Raw genomic sequence first — 19,396 nt, 5'->3', positions numbered from 1 at the left:
TAGGACATGAGTCTTCCAGTCTATTCTTTATCAAAAGTGGTTTAGCTACCAGCCTTTGCTTTATAAATAAATTTATACTTGGGAACAAATCCCTCTCCTCCTTAATTCTGTGATTATGCAAATCATTGACATAAAAGTGAAAACCCTTTTGTCTGCTATATATTCACAGGAGCCAAACATTTAAAAAAAAAAATCTAGGTGAATCTCAGCCAAAGTAGAGTATTCAAGAAAGGAATATTAAGTAGAAAGGGGATGTCTGGAAAATTCTGGATTAAACAACCCCCAAATGAACAACAGTCCTGTTTCTGAAGTTCTAAAAGTACCATTCCCTTTAGACACACAGGACTCTGTATATAATGTCTAGTTCTTGTCTCAAATACTGAACAGTATTTTGCACACTTTAAAAAGCCTTCGACAAGATTGCCTCGCGTCCTTATATGACTTCCACCACTTTTTTCTAATCTTTAAGAAAAAAGCAGTACTGTTAATAAGGTTAAGGGTTCAGTCTGAAATTAAAAATGGCTACCAAACAGAGGTCACCGCAGTGGTCTCAAGCTGCAAAACCTAACTACACAGAGACTGAATGAAGATGGCCAACCACTGGCCTTTTCAACTACCTTTGGACACAATGACGCCAAGCCCCTATTTTTCCTTATTTTGAAAGGAAAATCTTTTATTATGAAATAGATCTTAAAATAATTTAATCATGAGGCTGGAGAGATATCTCAGCAATTAACATCACTGGCTGCTCTTCCAGAGGATCCAGTTTTGATTCCAGAACCCATGTGGCAGCTCACAATGATCTATAAGCCCAGTTTGAGGATCCAAGGGATCTAACACCCTCTTCTAGACTCTGAGATCACTATGTACACATGTAATACACAAATGTACAAGCAGGCAAAAAAAAAATCCATACGGTAATTATAAAAATAAATCTTAAAAAACTAAAAGTTTATTATTTATTATGATTTTTTTAAACCTGCTCTATACCACAGCAGGCTAAATGACCTACCGCCCCTTTCTCCTTTCTTATACCTGGGTGTGCATGTACATGAAGGCCCAAGACAGGTTCAGCAATCATTCTTGGTCACTGTTTCCCTATATTCATTTAAGCAGGGTCTCAGTCTAAACCAGAGCTTGCAGATATGGCTACTCTTCCTAACCAGCTTACTTCTGTGCTCACTCGGTGGAAAACACCAGGCCCAGTCAATATGCACACGGGTTTCTGGGGCCTAAAACGTCTGAATCATTTCTCCACTGTTTAAATGTGTTGTTTTGTTGCGTTATATTGTTTGTTTTTTGGGGCGTATGTATAGCATTTTTGCTTCAAAAGTGTAACTCAACCATCTCACCTTGATTATTTCCACCAACTGATCCACACCACTGTCCCCAGGAAATATTGGTTGTCCTAGCAACAACTCAGCCAACACACAGCCTGCAGACCATACATCTGAAGAAAAACAAAACAAAACAAAAGAAAGCTTATAACACTATAATTTGAGGTGAAATGTATATTTTATTTTGATCACACAGTATTGGTTATATCCAAATATGACAATAATTTAGTCAGAATCAGTGATGGTTCCATTCCAATAATTGTTAATTAAAAAAAATCTATTCATATGCTTGAACTCTTTTTTTTAAACAAATAAGTATTTTTATAAGTATTCATCTTTTACAAATCTGTCTTGTGTGTGTGTGTGTGAGGGAAAGAAAGGCAGAGACAGACAGACAGAGACACACACAGTGAGACACAGAGAGAAACAGGGACTGACCCACTATGCAGCCCCAGGTCGGCTGGAATTCACAAGAGGTCTGCCTGCCTCTGGTTCCTGTGTGCCGGGATTAAAGGCGTGCACATATAAATCTTACACAGCTTTAGGAAGCAAGACCAGGGCTGGAGAGACGGCTCATCCATTAAGAGTACTTGCTGCTCTTACCGAGAACCTAGTTAGATTCCCAGCATCCACATGACGGCTCACAACCATCCATAACTCCAGTTTTAAGAGATTCGATATCCTCTTCTGACCTCCACAGGTATGAAGTATGCATGTGGTATGCACACATAAATTCAGGTATATATATGTGTATATGTGGTATATTATATATGCAGGCAAAACACTTATACACATAAATTTTAAAAACTTTAAAAAGCAAGCAACTAAAAATGGGCCAAATGTTTGTTAGGGTCCCAAAAGCCCTGATTTATATAAATGTTCCATAATGTGTCAGGCAATTTGGCTGTAACTATTTTAGGTGATCCTAGCACAACCAAATATCAATCCAGTATTTTATATGTATATATATATAGTATGACCAATATCAAACATTTGAATAAGCCACTAATCAATTAGAATATCCAATGACATTCCCAAGGACAAAGGGTTAAAATTTGCTCTTGGGAAACCTTTGAGTTAATAAATATACAAAGAAAGTCACCTTCCATTCCTATAGTTCTTCAGTAACATTTAATTTACCCCTCATTGCAACCATAAAAAGCAGGCATAATTAGCAACTCTCTCCATTTCACAGCTCAGACAGAAGAGGACACCTGATGTCAGCCTCAGCTCCCCAACCCCCCTGCCCCCCCAATATATGAAATAAAATAATGTTGTCCCTTATCAAACCTAGCCTACGCTTGCTGGGTTTCTGTCTTGCTATTCAGATCCAGCAGGGCGTGGTCTTTGTGCTGACACGCAATTGTACTAGAGTAGGTAAGACAAGGTCAGTGACGATCTCAGCTGTCTCTAATCCTTCCATCTTTAGACATCTCCGGTGAAACTTTTAAATGACCAGTGGGATTAAAAATGCTCAACAACTAATGAACTAAACTGTCCGAAAATTAAGTAATGCAGATGGTAGGAATTCAAAAATATTATTGCCCTATCAATTACAGTATTAACATTTTAAAAGTAACATTATTAATTAACCAGTTTTCTAACTAGGTATCAGGCTCAGAAGTAAATATTTCAGGAGAACCAGAAAACTAATAAGGGCCCATGAGATAGCTCAGTAGATAAACATTCTCGCGGTGCAAGCCTGATGACTGAGTTTGATCCACAGAACCTACATAAGGATGGAAGGAGGGAACAGGCTCCACAAAGTTGTCCTCTGACCCCCACATGCAGGCCTCATGGCATATGGCTTCCTGCCATTCACCTGTCTCTTTAAATAAAAAAAAACTTACCAAAAGAGTTATAGCACTCACATATTATTTGAAACTTTAAGCTAAAAACAAATGCATTAAAACCAACTACAATACAAAATAGTAAATACTTTTATAACTCTAATGCTAAAAATGCATAAGAATAGAAAAATAAACATTAAATTCTAAAAGGTTAAAAAAATTTTAGTTCTATACATTTCTGCAAAAATATATTGCAGCCATGCCCTTTCCATGTCAGAGAAACTATAAGCGTCAGGGTGCAATTACCGGTTGTAACCACTTACTCAGATTCAGTACTTACCGATACTAGAGGTATAATCAGTGGCTCCAAAGATCAACTCTGGGGCCCTATAGTACCGAGAACAGATATATGAAACATTGGGTTCTCCTCGGACCAGCTGCTTTGCACTAGTGAAAACATAAAATGAAAAGCAATCCTTAATCCATGCCTTAAAAAAACAATACTCTTATAGTCACACACCATGTTTATCTAAACTGCACACAACACACTTGTAACTGTTTCTTTCCAACGAAAGAAACATACCACTTCATCAAATTGATAGGAAAAAAGTGATTTTTAAAGTAAGCATTTGTCAAGTGTTACCTAAGGGACAAAGAGATTAAAAATTACAAAAGGATACACATGTTGATTTTTTCTGGTTCCCTATTTCCTGAATTCTGCTTCTGAAATATAAAAATGGTTGCCAGGCATGGTGGTACACACCTTTAATCCCAGCACTCAGTAGGCAGAGACCGTTGAATCTCCGTGAGATGGAGGCCAGCCTGGTCTGCAGTGAGACTGTCTCAAAAATAATAAGTAATTAAATAAAGGTAAGGGGCAGGACATTTCAAAGGAGTCTTCTCCAGCAGAAGACTGACACTGGATCAGAGTAGACGAACATATCAACACTCCTCACCTACATGCTTTTTAATAAGGGTAAGAAACTGCCCACTGCTTTTAAATTGGACTTCTGACTCAGGATGGCCAGCTCAAGGCTTACCCAACCGACCTAAGCATGCTCTCATGTTCTAGCCAGGTTGTAACTATTTAACCGCCTGTTACTAAACAAACTGCAAAAAGACATTCAACTTTAGGGAGAAAGCACTCAGAACCTATCAATTCTATCTCTACTGTGCTGTTTACATATTATTACAACTTTGCTCCTAAAGTACTTTACAGTATACACACTTACACACTAAAGCGAATTAGTTAGTATCTCTTGAAATGTCCCTCCGATAACCCCGTTCCCAATCAGCAGGCGCCCTAGGAGATGCCCTGACCGTGGCTGTCGCAGACACGGGAGATAAACATCGAGGTAAAGGTACGGGAAAGCAAAGACACAGCATAGCCAGGGCAAAGTGGTCCTTCAACCTTCAAGTCCAGGCTTCCTTCCCTCCATTTACTTTAGTCAACGATGACACTAAACTAATTGTTTTCCCTTCATTAGCAGTATCAAATTTTAACTTTCTTGGGCCCACATAAAACAACCATTTGCCACCTTAAGAACAGTAGTGTTTTGAGGCTGTCAGAAAATCAAGACCCTTAGCTTTCAGTGTAACTGAAATGGACTCTTCTGGCTTCAGAAGTGTACTTTGGGGGCTTGGGATAGAGCTCCTTGATTGATAAAGTAGCTGCCTAGGATGTGGAGTTTAAACTCCCAAACAAACAGCAGGACAGGGTGGCCTGTGCCTTAAGTCCCAGCACTCCACTGGGAGGCAAAGGCAGTGAGTGAGTTTCCAGGACAGCCAGGGCTACAGAGAGAGAGACCCTGTCTCAAAACCCAAACAAACAAGGTCCATTTTTAATTGACAAACATATTCTTAAATGTGGTCAGAAATTTCATAGTAAGTCAAAATTATATAACTGAAGGCTCTTACAGCCTGTGAATTCTTCCCCCTCAATGCCGGAGAAGCTAACATTTTCTTTTGCGAGTGAGAGGTTTTGACTCTCTGCCTTGTGGCCTCACCTAAACACCCCATCCTAGCCCTTCCACCTCCTGCCAGACCTTGTTTCACCTAGTAAAAAACTTTCAAGAAGAGTAAGTCTGGTTGAGTTTCTGCTACCCTAGTACCTAAGAGCAGGAAGTGTCTCAAAGTCTTCCCTCAGAGTTGGTAAGAATGAGCTACTTCCACACCTGTGAAAATTCCCTTTCCAACTTCGCAGAAGAAAGCTACTTTCCATCCCAAGAGAACCCCAGTGCTGACACTGCCCTAGCACAGGGACAGAACCCCAGTGCTGACACTGTTCTAGCACGGGGACAGAGCCCCAGTGCTGACACTGCCCTAGCACGGGGAGAGAACCCCAGTGCTGACACTGTTCTAGCACGGGGACAGAGCCCCAGTGCTGACACTGCCCTAGCACGGGGACAGAGCCCCAGTGCTGACACTGCCCTAGCACGGGGACAGAGCCCCAGTGCTGACACTGCCCTAGCACGGGGAGAGAACCCCAGTGCTGACACTGCCCTAGCACGGGGAGAGAACCCCAGTGCTGACACTGCCCTAGCACGGGGAGAGAACCCCAGTGCTGACACTGTTCTAGCACGGGGACAGAGCCCCAGTGCTGACACTGCCCTAGCACGGGGAGAGAAGCCCAGTGCTGACACTGCCCTAGCACGGGGAGAGAACCCCAGTGCTGACACTGCTCTAGCACGGGGACAGAGCCCCAGTGCTGACACTGTTCTAGCACGGGGAGAGAACCCCAGTGCTGACACTGCCCTAGCACGGGGAGAGAACTCCAGTGCTGATACTGTTCTAGCACGGGGACAGAGCCCCAGTGCTGACACTGCTCTAGCACGGGGACAGAACCCCAGTGCTGACACTGTTCTAGCACGGGGAGAGAACTCCAGTGCTGACACTGTTCTAGCACGGGGAGAGAACCCCAGTGCTGACACTGTTCTAGCACGGGGAGAGAACCCCAGTGCTGACACTGCCCTAGCACAGGGACAGAACCCCAGTGCTGACACTGTTCTAGCACGGGGACAGAGCCCCAGTGCTGACACTGCCCTAGCACGGGGAGAGAACCCCAGTGCTGACACTGTTCTAGCACGGGGAGAGAACCCCAGTGCTGACACTGCCCTAGCACGGGGAGAGAACCCCAGTGCTGACACTGCCCTAGCACGGGGAGAGAACCCCAGTGCTGACACTGTTCTAGCACGGTGACGGTGACGAGAAGAGGAAGCCTAATGCACTTGGTGGCTCTCACAGTACTTAGCAGTCACTTTCCCCAGTAACAAGCCCCACTGACTCGGGCAGCCATCCGTCCATACGTGAAATGAGCAGCAGTTCCGTTCCAACCATCAACACGAGCTTTGGGTGCTTATTTTCAGCAGCAGACAGCCAGCAGAGTGAGACACGGGGAGAGGGTTTGCAATTAGGAGACTAAATGAGGATGTCTGAAAGAGGTGCAGGATGAGACTCAGGATGAGTTTACTGACAGAGCAGATTGGTGTCTTCAAGTCCCTCCCTACACCCGTGGGAAATATATCTGATGTTAAAGCCACAGTTTAATCTGATGAAGAAATACAGATACCAGCAGGTACGGGTCAATATATCATCTGTGGTGCTAAACAGAAAAAGAAGAGTTCTAACAAGGATGAAAAGACATTAGACAGGACAGAATCCAAGTTATAAAGACAGATGTCTCAGAACAAAAGAGGAGAGGTTCCCCGGTGGCTATTGCAGAATAAGTGTGACTAAATAGCTGTCCTATTATGGACACAGGCTTGACTGCATGTTGGGAGGCTTACAGCCACTGACTACCAAAAGGGAAAGCATGAAGTTTTCTGCTAAGAAACAGTGTATGACCAAGAAATCAAACTATATCATTTCTCAAAGTATTACCTCATTCCTGAATTGAGGTTAAAGTGAAATTAAAAGGATATATATATATATATATATATATATATATATATATATATATATATATAAATGTATAATGTTAATGAAAATGGAGCATATATACAAATTATATAAACTCAAGCAGTACTACAGATCAATGAGAATGCAAGCTTCCCAAGTACATAATAATCCTAAAATGTCCCATTCTAGAGGTGATCATGTATGGACATTACACATCGATTCAGAAATAAGCCGTGTTCACGCATGCACGTGTTTTGCACAATAGTCACACCCAGTATTTTATTTTTTTTTTAAAGCACACTATGCATACAGTACTGATGTGGCAGTGGCTTTCTTTTTGCATGGGGTTTCACTACGTGGCTTAGGCCAGCCTCAAACTAATGACGTCCCACACCTTAGTCTACTGAGCACGCGGATTATCGGCAGGTGTCACCACAGGCCTGAAGGTGAGTCCTCCCATGGAGGCCAGAGGACCACTTGCAGGACCAAGTCAGTTCCAGGGATCAAACTCAAGCTGTCAGTCTTGAGGGCAAGTGCCTTTCCCAAGTGAGCCATCTCGCTGGCCCTGACTTTTCTCACTTAGTACTTCCTAGATGTCATTCCCTTCCAGTTCAGAAGCTCCCTCATTTTTATCCCTCAGGGGCACGTATAACATCGTGTTTGTATATATCATAATTTGTTTGGACATTTTATTGCTACTAGATATTTATAAACAATGCTATATTAAAAATCTCTAAACATACTTAATCTCACAACATGGATATGGAAATAATCCTCAAAAGTTAACTGTAGGATGAAAGGCACACACATTTAGTATTCCATTAGAAATTATCAAAACCATCCTCACAAGGACCTACATTAGTTTACATTCCCCGAGTGAGGATTATAGGGCCTAGACTACCACTGTAATATACTGAAGAGGGTATGAGGGGAGGGAGGTATGGACGGGGAATGAGTAGGAAAACCAGCTCACCTTCCAAAGTCACAGAGCTTTAATACAGCTGTATCAGGATCCAGCAAGAGGTTCTGCGGTTTAATGTCTCGATGGCAGATTCCAAAGGAATGGATATAGGCTAAACTTCTGAACAGCTGATACATATACAACTGGAATAAACAACAGACATTAATTCAATAACTCTGGTCTCAAACATAGCTGAATCATTATGCAATAAATAAAGTGGCATTCTCAGCAGAACATGTAAAATGCTGATGATTATTAGTACACAGTTTTCCCCAAACAAGTTTCATGTTATTTCTATAAAAATTAGAAAATTAAAGTATCATTAAACATGTATTTGTGCTATCTTCTAGTAATTTAGAAAAGGATCCAGGCATGGTGGCATACAACCGAGGCAGGAGAATTCTAAGTTTAAGGCCTACCCGGGCAACGCAGTGAGACCATGTCTCAAACTAAAATTTACAGAGGGCTAGGGATGTAGCTAAGCAGTAGAGCGCTTGCGTAGCATGCACAAAGTCCGGGGTTCAATCACCTTCACCCACCTTAACATCTCACCTCAAGCCAGCTGGATGGATTTTTTACTTAAAACATAGATGAAGAGCTCAGAGAGAGAGAGAGACCATAGGCCATATGGGTGATAGATAGCAGCCTTTAGACCAGAAGCCAGGTTCATTATTTCTTCTAGTATCTCAGGCTGTAACAGCATAGTGTCATTTTTAGAATCACTGGTCTTTCTGAAAGGCTAGCCTCCAAAATCATTAACAGAGGTCTAGCCAGGTGGTGGTGGCACACACCTTTAAACCCAGCACTCGGGAGCCAGAGCCAGGTGGATCTCTGTGAGTTCAAGGCTAGCCTGGTCTACAGAGCGAGCTCCAAGGGAGGCACTCAAACTACAGAAAAACCCTGTCTCAAAAAAAAAACCAAAAAAAAAAAAAAAAAGAGGCCTAGGAAAACTTACAGGTAGAGTAAGAATATAATCAATTGCCTATTGAGATACCAGTAACTCTGCTAGTAAGTATATTAACATTCTTCAGAATAATGTAGACTTCCAATCCATTTAATAACAGATGCCAGGGGCATCTCTGAGTTCAAGGCCGGCTTGGTCTACAGAGCAAGTTTCAGGATAGCCAGGGCTACATGGAGAAACCCTGCCTTGAAAAACCCAAACAAACAGATGCCACTGACATCACTGTGATGGTAAATCTTAATTGCTAGCTTGACGGTACTTAGAATAACCATGAAAACAAATCTGGACATGTCTGTAAGGGCATTTCTAGACTGAGAAGGGAAAGCCCATCCTAATTGTGGCCTACATTATTCCATGAGCTAAGTTCCTGAACTGAATAAAAGAAGAAAGGGAGCTCATATACCATCTATCCTCTGCATGTGACCCGCTGCCCCATGCTCTCCCACCATGCCCTCCCCACCAGGATGCACCATATCCTTCACAACTACTGGGCCAAAATAAACCTTTCCTTCCTTGAGTTGCCTTTGTCTGGAATTCCATCAGAATAACCAGAGAAATTTTTTAAAGTGTTGAAAAAATACTGATGTAACACCTTCAATATTCTATTTATTCCAAGGCCAATGTTGTGATTCATTCTTTTTTTTTTTTTTTTTTTCGAGACAGGGTTTCTCTGTGTAGCTTTGCGCCGTTCCTGGATCTCGCTCTGTAGACCAGGCTGGCCTCGAACTTACAAAGATCCGCCTGCCTCTGCCTCCCTGAGTGCTGGGATTAAAGGCGTGCGCCACCACTGCCCGGCGTGATTCATTCTTTTTCTTTCCTTCCTTCCTTTCTTATTTATTTACTTACTTATTTTTAATCTTTCCCAGGACATAATCATTGATCCTGCCATCTACCTGTCTTACTCCAAATTACTGACATTATAGACATGTGCCACTGTATCCAACCAGATTCACTGTAAATTTTTTCTTCTTGCTCACTTTCTGAGCTCTACTCCCCAGCTAATAACATGGAAATAATTGCCGTAATGATTCAAATCATGTGCTGGATGGTGATGGCACATGTCTTTAATCGCAGCACTCAGGAGGCAGAGGCAAGCGGATCTCTGTGAGTTCGAGACCAGCCTGGTCTGCAGAGCTAGTTCAAGGGCAGCCAGGGCTACTCAGAGAAAGAAACCCTGTCTCAAAAAACAAAAACAAAACAACAAGAAGCTAATAAAAAGATTAAAGGTCAGCTGAAGTACTGACGAAGATACTGTCTTTTTCAACTACAATGCTGGGGACTGGCATTATTAAAGTTCCCAGGAAAGCTACTTGCCGTCAGAGGGGTGATTAAACTGGACATGTTAACAGTACATGTTTAATGTTAATTTGAAATCTAGCTACACAAGTTAAAGCCTTCTTCAAAATGAAGCATAACAAAAATGTATACGTAAGATCTTCAATGTCAGCATTTTAGAATTAAATTAGAAGTAAAGCATTTAGGTTATCTATTAATCTTTTTAAGATGTTGTAATTTTATTATTATATCATTGTTCATTTACAGAATCAATTTGTAAGTTCCAAAGCTTACACTGGGAGCTAAATTCATTATCACCAACAAAAAGATCTATAACCAAGTGAGTTCACAGGTATCAATTTACCAAAACAAAACCAAAAAAACAAAAACAAACAAACACCAAAACCTGTTTCAGGATAATAATATTTAGATTAACAAAAATCAGTGAAAGAAGTTTTTTCCCAAAAGATGTCCTCAGCAGTTTAAGGCTAATTTAAAAATATCTCTTCCATCACTGTTCTTTTCATTTTGCTTTGAAAAGTCAAGTTTAAGAATGAAATGAGACTTGCATCTTTTTTGTTTTGTTTGGTTTTGTTTTTGCTTTGGTCTACTTTATAAAAATGTGCTTTTAAGAAGAAAGTTGCAAGGCTTCCTGCACTACAATGAGCAAAAGAACAGCATCAAAAACAACCAACACTGTGCCAGGCACTAGCCTAAGGCTGCATGCAGAATTTCACTTACTCCTCACAATAACCTCATGTAATCAACATCTTCTTATCCTTTGAAATATAAAGTAAGTATGGCAGGAGAGATGAACTTGGCTAATATCACCTTGCAATTTCTATAGTGACTTGGGTAATTAGTCTTTTATCTATCTTTATTTGCCACATTAAAAAGTTTCTTTTAGATTTATGTGTATGAGAGGTTTGCTTGCATAATAGTGCACATTCATACAGGCAAACAAATCACTCATACACATAAAATAAAATAACTTTGCTGGGGTGTGGTGGTGTTCATCTTTAGTCCCAGCTCTCAGCTGGCAGAGACTGAGAGATCTTTGTGAGTTCAAGGCCAGCCTGATCTACAATGTCTTTAAAGGAGAGGGGGGGATGGGTTAAGAGGAAGGGAGGGAGGGAGGGGGGAGAGGAGGGGATGGGTTAAGAGGAAGGGAGGGAGGGAGGGAAGGGAAGGAGGAGATTGATTCCTAGAAACTCTCATATGGGCTGGGGATGTATGTAGGTCAGTAACGGGGTGCTCGTCTAGCATGTGGAAGGACCTAGGTTCAATTCTCCATTCTACTGCCAGAAACAAAACCCCAAATAACAAAGACTGTCTGATATGTAATGTATTTATTCAACATCTGCCGTAAGTCAAGGAACACATTCTCCATCTGTTTTCTTAACTGTTGCAGTTGTTCTATAAGAAACATTTTTACATGAAAGGAAGTTGTGGATGAATGTACCCAGTTTGAGCAGTTATAAGCTCTCCCATCTAACTCAAGTCCAACATCTTCTTTTGTGTGCAACAATATCTATTTAAGAAAAACATCACAGTGGGAGAGGGGACGAGAAGAACAAAGTATAACGCCATACATATGAAAGTGGCCTAATACTCTGAATGCTAACTTAAAAAGCTAATAAAAGTGCCAAATAGCCGGGCGGTGGTGGCGCACGCCTTTAATCCCAGCACTCGGGAGGCAGAGCCAGGCGGATCTCTGTGAGTTCGAGGCCAGCCTGGACTACCAAGTGAGTCCCAGAAAAGGTGCAAAGCTACACAGAGAAACCCTGTCTCGAAAAACCAAAAAAAAATAAATAAACAAAAGTGCCAAATAACTATGAAAATACATCCAGCTCTCTATGAATTTATACAATGTCCTTTAACAGTTTTTTTAAAAAAACTTTTTAAAATGGCATCTCCATATTGCTAACTTCCAAGAACCTGCTAGCAAACCTGTAAAGGACAGAAAGAGGAAGTCAATCCTGTTCTGGGAAAAATCTGGACCCATTCTGGAATTACAGCCTGCATGCTCTTAACTCATGAACAATCTTCCTCTTCATTAAAGTTTGGTCATAAACTGATTCACTCAGGATCGCTGTGAGGAGGACAGCCCCTGCAGAAGCCCAATTTCCTCTAGAGTGGATCCATCCTCTCTCCTTTAAGTCAGGTATGCCCCGCCCCTACCCCTGCTCTAAATCATTTTCAGTTGAAGATGGCGGGGCTAGGACTGTCACTTCAAGACAGCTCTCTGCCAAGGTGCCATAAAGTAAGTTAGTAATTATATTGCTGCCATTGAGAAATAGAAAAAAAATATTCCAACAACTTCCAGGTGACGGCACAGATAATAAAAATACGTTTCTAACTGGATTCAGTAATTCATACTTAGGATCCCAGCACTCAGGAGGCTGGATGAAGCAGGAGGATTGCTACAAGTACCGAAAGTTCCAGGCCGATCTGAGCTCAGGTAAGACCCTGTCTACCCCTCCCCATCTCAACCCTAAAAAGAAGAAAAATCTGTTTCTAATCATCTACCACAACAGCAATTAGGATTCTACTACATAAATTCCTAGCTACTTTGACATTAGTTCCATATTTTTATTAGTAGTACTATTAGATGCCAAAAACTAAATGTCTGCTTATGTTTAAAACTGACAAGTTTAAATTTCTACAATGAATGTAATCAATACATCTACAAATGATAATAAAGCATTAAAATGAATGTATCAGTAACTGTACATTTACTTAGTAGGTTCCTGCTTTGGTGTGTGGCCCAATGAAGAAGACATCTAAACTAAACTGATATTAGGGGCTGGGAGACATCTCACTGGATCAGAGCATTTGCTATGCAAACAGGACAACCTCACTTTGGCTCTCCAGCACCCATGTAAAAAGTTGGGAACTAGCTGCACTTGGCTGTCACTCCAGCACTGGGTGGGAAGGGAGACCCAGACAAGCCCAAAGCATGAGCTTATTTATGTGAGGTTCAGTAAGAGACCTTCTCAAGGCAAGGGGGGGGGGGGGGGCTACAGACGAGGAAGCACATCCTCCTCCTCCTCTGGCCGTCACTTGTGCCTCACCCCGCACCACACACACAAAGTGCTACGGCTATCACAATTAAAATCCCTAACTATGAAAGTTTTACTGTATCTTCTCAGAATAGCTATTTCAATTAATTTGTCTCATGTGCATGTGCGCGCAACATGGTATGCGTGAGATAGGGCACACATAGTGTGTCTGTGGAGGGGTAGCGGGCAGCTTCATAGAGTTGGTTCTCTTCGACCTTCAGGTAGGTCCCAGGAATAGAACTCAAGCGACCAGGCTTGCATAGCAAGCCCTTTTATCCACTGCAGGGTAAGGAAAGCTTTAAAACCAAGTAAGAGCCTAACAGAATCTAGAGTTTGCTGCTTTTCCGAGGAGTAAATGCAGTATCATGGAGTTGAAACAAACCCGATACTCTGCATGGCTCCCACGAGATGTTTGTAAACTGGAAGCTGTTCCGTTGCTACGTACCTTGACATAGATCACAGGGAGTGTCTGTTTGGCTCGACTATAGTGTCTGGCAACTCTGTACACTGTTTCGGGAACATAGTCCAGCACCAGATTAAGGTAGACCTCATCTTTCTGAAAGAGAATCAAGCAACAACAACAGAAAACACAGATTAGAAACTGATCTTAAGTATTCAAATTAGAGTAAATTATCCATACATTCACGCATTTGAAAGGAAAGTTTCATATGGTTAATTTTCATTACACAGAAACTTCTGAATAACCAGACCTGTACAAATGCATCTACTACACTTTATAATCCCAGTACTGTTAAGAGCCCAATCACAGTGCTTATGCATGTATTATAATAGTTTATCACTTATCATAACTTTTATTATTTTCTAGACTGAAAAAAAAAACAATGTCTCCCATCCTATCAGGAAAGACAGCTTGCTGACAGCGTCAAGTTGAAAGTCAAGAAGCCCTGCTGCTGATTGGTGTGTATAGTCACAGTCTGCCCTGCACAAGTATTCGGTTTGCCCAACAGTCTAAGCTTTGTAGAATAATCACTAATACACGAAACAAAACTTATGGCAATGAGATCATAGTCACAAGCCTATCAATGGTCTGGGGTGTCAGTTTCTTTTTTTAGCAGGACAGGAGTTCTATGTCAGTCAAGAGCAAAAAAGAGAACAAAGCACGAACCACGGGGGTTCTCTGAACAGCACCAGTTAGGTAAACGGAGGCAGAAAACAGAGCTGAGGATTACTACTGGCTACCGAATGGCGAAAGTGCAAACCAATGTGGACTTCAGTGTCGGGGCTTCTGGAGGAAGGCAGGTCAGGTGTAAATTAGCCAGTGTAACTCGTTCCTCCACTCCCCCTCTTTTTGACTAACATGAAGTGTAATTTGTTATCTTTTTAAATGAAGTATGAAAACAGCAGAGAAAACACTATATTCAAGATAGGAGGAGTTCATGAATCCCACAGAGCTCAAGAAACCAACCCCCTTCTGTTTTCTCTCCCCTTTGGTGGTCTTCCTCTTCCTCAGCCAGCTGGAATCCCAAGGCTTGTCACTCTCCCCGGCACAAGGCTAAGCACACAAAGGGACCAGCCTGCTGACTGTCTTCACAAACAACCCTTAACTGCAACACAGCTACACCCACCAAGTCAACACTGCCCGCTGCTGTCTGGGGCTAAAATGACAGAGTTAAGTAGTTGTGACAATGACGGGGGATTTGCAAAACTAAAAGCATTAAAGAAAAAGTGTGTGTTTTTCATAACCCTGGTGATATTTACCTTTATGTGGTGTAGCCTGAACTCAAAAGCAACACGGTTACAAAGAAACCTTGATTGTGCTGACTGGTCTCATATTAAAATCACCATCAATAAATAAAGTGGAGTTGAGGGGAGAGATAGATTCTATCCTGCTTTTAATATCTAAAAGTCACTGTTAAGAATTTGGGGTTCAGGCTAAGTGTGGTGACGCACGCCTTTAAACGCAGCAAGCGGATCGCTGAGGCCAAGCCAGTCAGGGATAAACAGGGAGCCCTGCGTTGAAAGAAGGGAGAGATGGGGCTCTCAGTTCCAAGGTGTGTAGCCAATAGAAACAGGAAGAAACAAAGCGCGGTTCATTTATTGATTCTGACCAGACAGCCCTCAAGTTTGTTCTCACAAAACTTGTGGTAGAGACAGGAAGGGAAAAGCTGGCGAGTGACGCAAAGCAAGGCCAGGCGATGCAAGGTCACTGCTGTGCTCTTTGTCCTGTGTTTTTATTGGTTAAAGGAGATCCAAATGCATTTGTATATTAAGATAAAGGTGAAATAATAAAGGTAAACTGGTAAAACAAGGTTCTAGAGCAGTGGTCCTCAACCTGTGGGTCGAGACCCTTTCGGGTCAGTTTGTAATGATGAAAACACAACCCGTGTATCAGATATTCACACTACAATTCCTAACAGTAGCAAGATTACAGTTAGGCAGTAGCAGTGAAAATAATTTTATGGTTGGGGGTTACTGCAGCACAAGGAACTGCATTAAATGGCTAAAGCAGTAGGAAGGTTGAGGACCACTGCTCTAGAACATCATGAGATGGAAACAAGAACATGGAAGTGAAACAGTATAGTAAAATTTCAAAATGCTCTGAAGTCTGAAACATTCGGAGTAGCAACGTGACATTACAAACACCATCTCAGACGACAGGCTGGTCACAGGGAGGCGGGTAAGCAGGATGGTGTGTGCTCTCCAGCCAAGTAGGAGGGCGAAGCTGAAAGACAAGTAGTTCAGGACTTCAGGCTAGCCAGGGAAACACACAGCAAGACCCTTCCTCAAACACCGAAAGGAGAGGGAGAGACGGCTCAGCGGTCCTGAACACTTGTTCTGGGTTTGATTCCCAGCATCCACACGACAGCTCACAACTGCCTGTCACTCCAGTTCAAGGAGGTCCAACGCTCTTTTCTAGCCTTCCAAGCTCCAGGCACACAAGTGGTGCACAGCAGACATACACGCAAAACACCCATATACATAAAATAAAATTTAAACTAAAAATCAGAAAACAGAACTGAAAAATAAACACCACCAGCAAAAAACACCCCCAAAAGCACAGAAAACACCGGTGTACTGAAATTTTGTATAAAATTAATGTCAGACTGCATGTTTGAGGTACATGTGAAACATAAATGCATTTTGTGTTTAGACTCTGAGGCCATTCTCAAGACATCACACTATGTAATATTCCAAAGTCTTAAAAATTCCAACATCTAACACTCCTGGGTCCCAAAGCTCAAATAAGAGAAAGTCAAGCTGTATAAGGAGGATCCAGGCATGGTGGACCTCAGGACTTAGAAGGGTTAGTAACATATGTAAACCTTTATCTAAAAGATTATGGGCTAGACAGATGGTTAAGCAGTTAAGAGCACTTGTTCTTGCAAAGGACCCAAGTTCAATTCTAGCACCACGTGGTGGCTAACAAACATCCATAACCCCACTTCTGGGGGGTCCAACAGATAGGCATATGGTACAAATATATGCACTCAGGCAAAATATTCATACTTATAAAATAAAAATGTTTTTTTTTTGTTTGTTTTTTGTTTTTTTTTTCAGACAGGGTTTCTCTGTGTAGCTTTGCGCCTTTCCTGGAACTCACTTGGTAGCCCAGGCTAACTTCAAACTCACAGAGATCCGCCTGCCTCTGCCTCCCGAGTGTTGGGATTAAAGGCGTGTGTCACGACCATCTGGCTCATAAAATAAAAATCTTAAAAGAAACTGAAAAATAAAAGATTACTAAACTCAAAAGTTCCTGATTCTAAAAGTCTTTGACAAAGTTTATCACGATACACTTATCAGCAACCCAGAAATGGGGATAACACTAGGTTACAGGTATAGCATTTGCTAATGATGCACTGAGAAGGAAGAACAAAAATTAAGGATGAATGCTGAATGCTCAATGGAGGCTTCTAGCTGTAAGGTTCCAAGTTTGTCCTTCATAGATGTAATGGTTTAGGTCAGGACTTTTTTTTTGGGGGGGGGGGGGGCGTGTTTCAAGACAGGGTTTCTCTGTGTAACAGCTCTGGCTGTCCTGGAATTCATTTTGCAGACCAGGCTGGCCTCGAACTCAGAGATCTGCCTGCCTCTGCCTCCCAAGTGCTGGGATTAAAGGTGTGTGCCGCCGCCGCCACGCAGCAAGATCAGGGCTTTTCAATGTTTACTTTTTATTATACCACTGGGATCTCCAATGTCCCCCACTGACTCACGGACTGTACTGGGAGATGGGGGACTTTAGGAAGTGGACTAAAAGGAGGAGGCAGGTCACTGGGGAGCACCTTTAAAAGTTATACCTTATCCCTGCTTCCTCGCACACCACTGCACATTACAAAACACACTCAGCTTATCTCTGAAAGTCTCCACTGCATAACATCTCTAGCATTGCTGAAAAGTCCAAATCTAGTCTCCTGACACTCAAACTATTAGCTATGAGCTCTGTAAAACAAAAATAAGTTACATATTTTCAATATACAATAGTGGGACAAGCAAGGGTTAATATCCCTGTTGCAAGAGGAAGAATAGTACAAAACCAAATCCAAACAAGGACAGGATTAAATCTTAGCCCTAGGATACTCACCCCCACCCCCTTCTTCCACCACACCTTGCCACAAAGATATTTTCAGGTTGTTAAGGGTCTCACCAAAACTGACAACCTGAAAATACCAGCTGACACCAGCCCAAACCTCTTAAATTGTGAGTAGAAATAATTTACTTTAAATTGTTTTCCTTGGATATTTTTGTCACACCAGTGTTTTGAAAGTTGACTAACACCATGTATGATTTCATTTATTGGAATTTGAAGAAACAAATGCCTACAATAGTTAAGTAACAAATGTGGGTGGTAAATCCATTTAAGACTTGACTAAACACATTCATAAACAATTCCCAAAATGCACAAACCAAATACAAGCACCAGGGGACAGACCTGAAGGTCAGCCCGCAGTGTCTCGTTTTACCTAGCCATTTAAGACTGACACCACCAGGAAGAATGGCTGAAAATGGGCGGCCAAGTTCAGACTGTAAGACCTATAATAGGCCAGACTGATCTACTGAACTCTGAACGTGAAATTGAACCAAATGTTGGGGTAACATATTGTGTACCCTAGTAAACGTGCCTGAGGATCAGAGGGTAGAGCCAGCCACTAGATTAGACATAGAGGTCAGGCAGTGGTGACACACACCTTTAATCCTATCACTCAGGAGGCAGAAATCCATCTGGATCTCTGTGAGTTCAAGGCCACACTAGAAACAGAGATAGGCAGTGGTGGCACATACCTTTAACCCTATCACTCAGGAGGCAGAGATCTGTCTGCATCTCTGTGAGTTCAAGGCCACACTAAAAACAGAGATAGGCAGTGGTGGCACACACCTTTAATCCCAGTACTGGAAAGCATACACACCTTTAATCCTAAGAAGTGATGTCTGGGCAAAAAAAGATATATAAGGTGTGAGGAAACAGGAACTTACTCTCTTTAGGCTGAGGATTTCGAAGAAGTAAGAACTAGTAGATGACTGTTCTGCTTCTCTGATCTTTCAGCTTTCACCCTGATATCTGGCTCTGGGTTTTTTGTTTTGTTTTGTTTTTTATTAAAAGACCATCTAAGATTCAAACAACAAAATGGAAAGCCTTATAATCAAAGTTCAGAGCATCAATATACAAAGACAGACCAGACCAAATCCAGCTCAAACCGGACAGTACCCTGGAAAGTAAATGACAGGTGCAACTGAACACTGGAGACTTAGCTCAAGTGCTATGCTCGGATCAATAAGGATAATTCCACTCTGCTCTGACAGTTCAGGCCTCGTTACAAGGACTGACAAAATCCTTTTTTAGGCAGCATGGTTCAACAAAGCAGAATACACCAAAGAGAGGTAAATAAAATAAAATAAAATTGGAGGGTCAACACTCCAATTTATTATACTATGAGAAACATGGAGCTGAAATGAGTTTTTGTTAAATTCATAAACGTTTTCATGTAAATTAGATAACCATGGTATTAACCCATAAGAGTATTCAACCCCAGAAAACATGTAGAGAAAAGTGATAGTCCACATTCTCAAAGTCATTTTCTGTAAAGACTATTCAGGTGACTCATATTTATGATGATATTTCAAAGAGAAAGAAAGCCCAGGATTCTATACTTCTGGCA

The 19,396-nt window shown here is 41.7% G+C and overlaps 1 protein-coding gene across 2 annotated transcripts in view; it reads right to left on the bottom strand.

Moving 5' to 3' along the window:
• The window catches only part of Gsk3b (glycogen synthase kinase 3 beta), a 155,264-nt gene that overhangs the window by 49,118 nt on the left and 86,750 nt on the right, over window positions 1-19,396 (bottom strand). For both annotated transcript variants that reach the window (XM_052740672.1, XM_052740673.1), the window contains exons 4-7: window positions 13,732-13,842; window positions 7,998-8,128; window positions 3,468-3,574; window positions 1,353-1,450 (exon numbers count right to left, since the gene is read on the bottom strand). In XM_052740672.1, the coding sequence (XP_052596632.1) occupies window positions 1,353-1,450; window positions 3,468-3,574; window positions 7,998-8,128; window positions 13,732-13,842 (447 nt within the window). The remainder of the gene's footprint in view (window positions 1-1,352; window positions 1,451-3,467; window positions 3,575-7,997; window positions 8,129-13,731; window positions 13,843-19,396) is intronic.

The sequence above is a fragment of the Peromyscus californicus genome, unplaced genomic scaffold, assembly GCF_007827085.1.
Source record: "Peromyscus californicus insignis strain IS unplaced genomic scaffold, ASM782708v3 Scaffold_16__1_contigs__length_79575227, whole genome shotgun sequence".
Lineage (NCBI taxonomy): Eukaryota > Metazoa > Chordata > Mammalia > Rodentia > Cricetidae > Peromyscus > Peromyscus californicus.
This window is presented reverse-complemented; position numbering and strand designations above follow the sequence as displayed.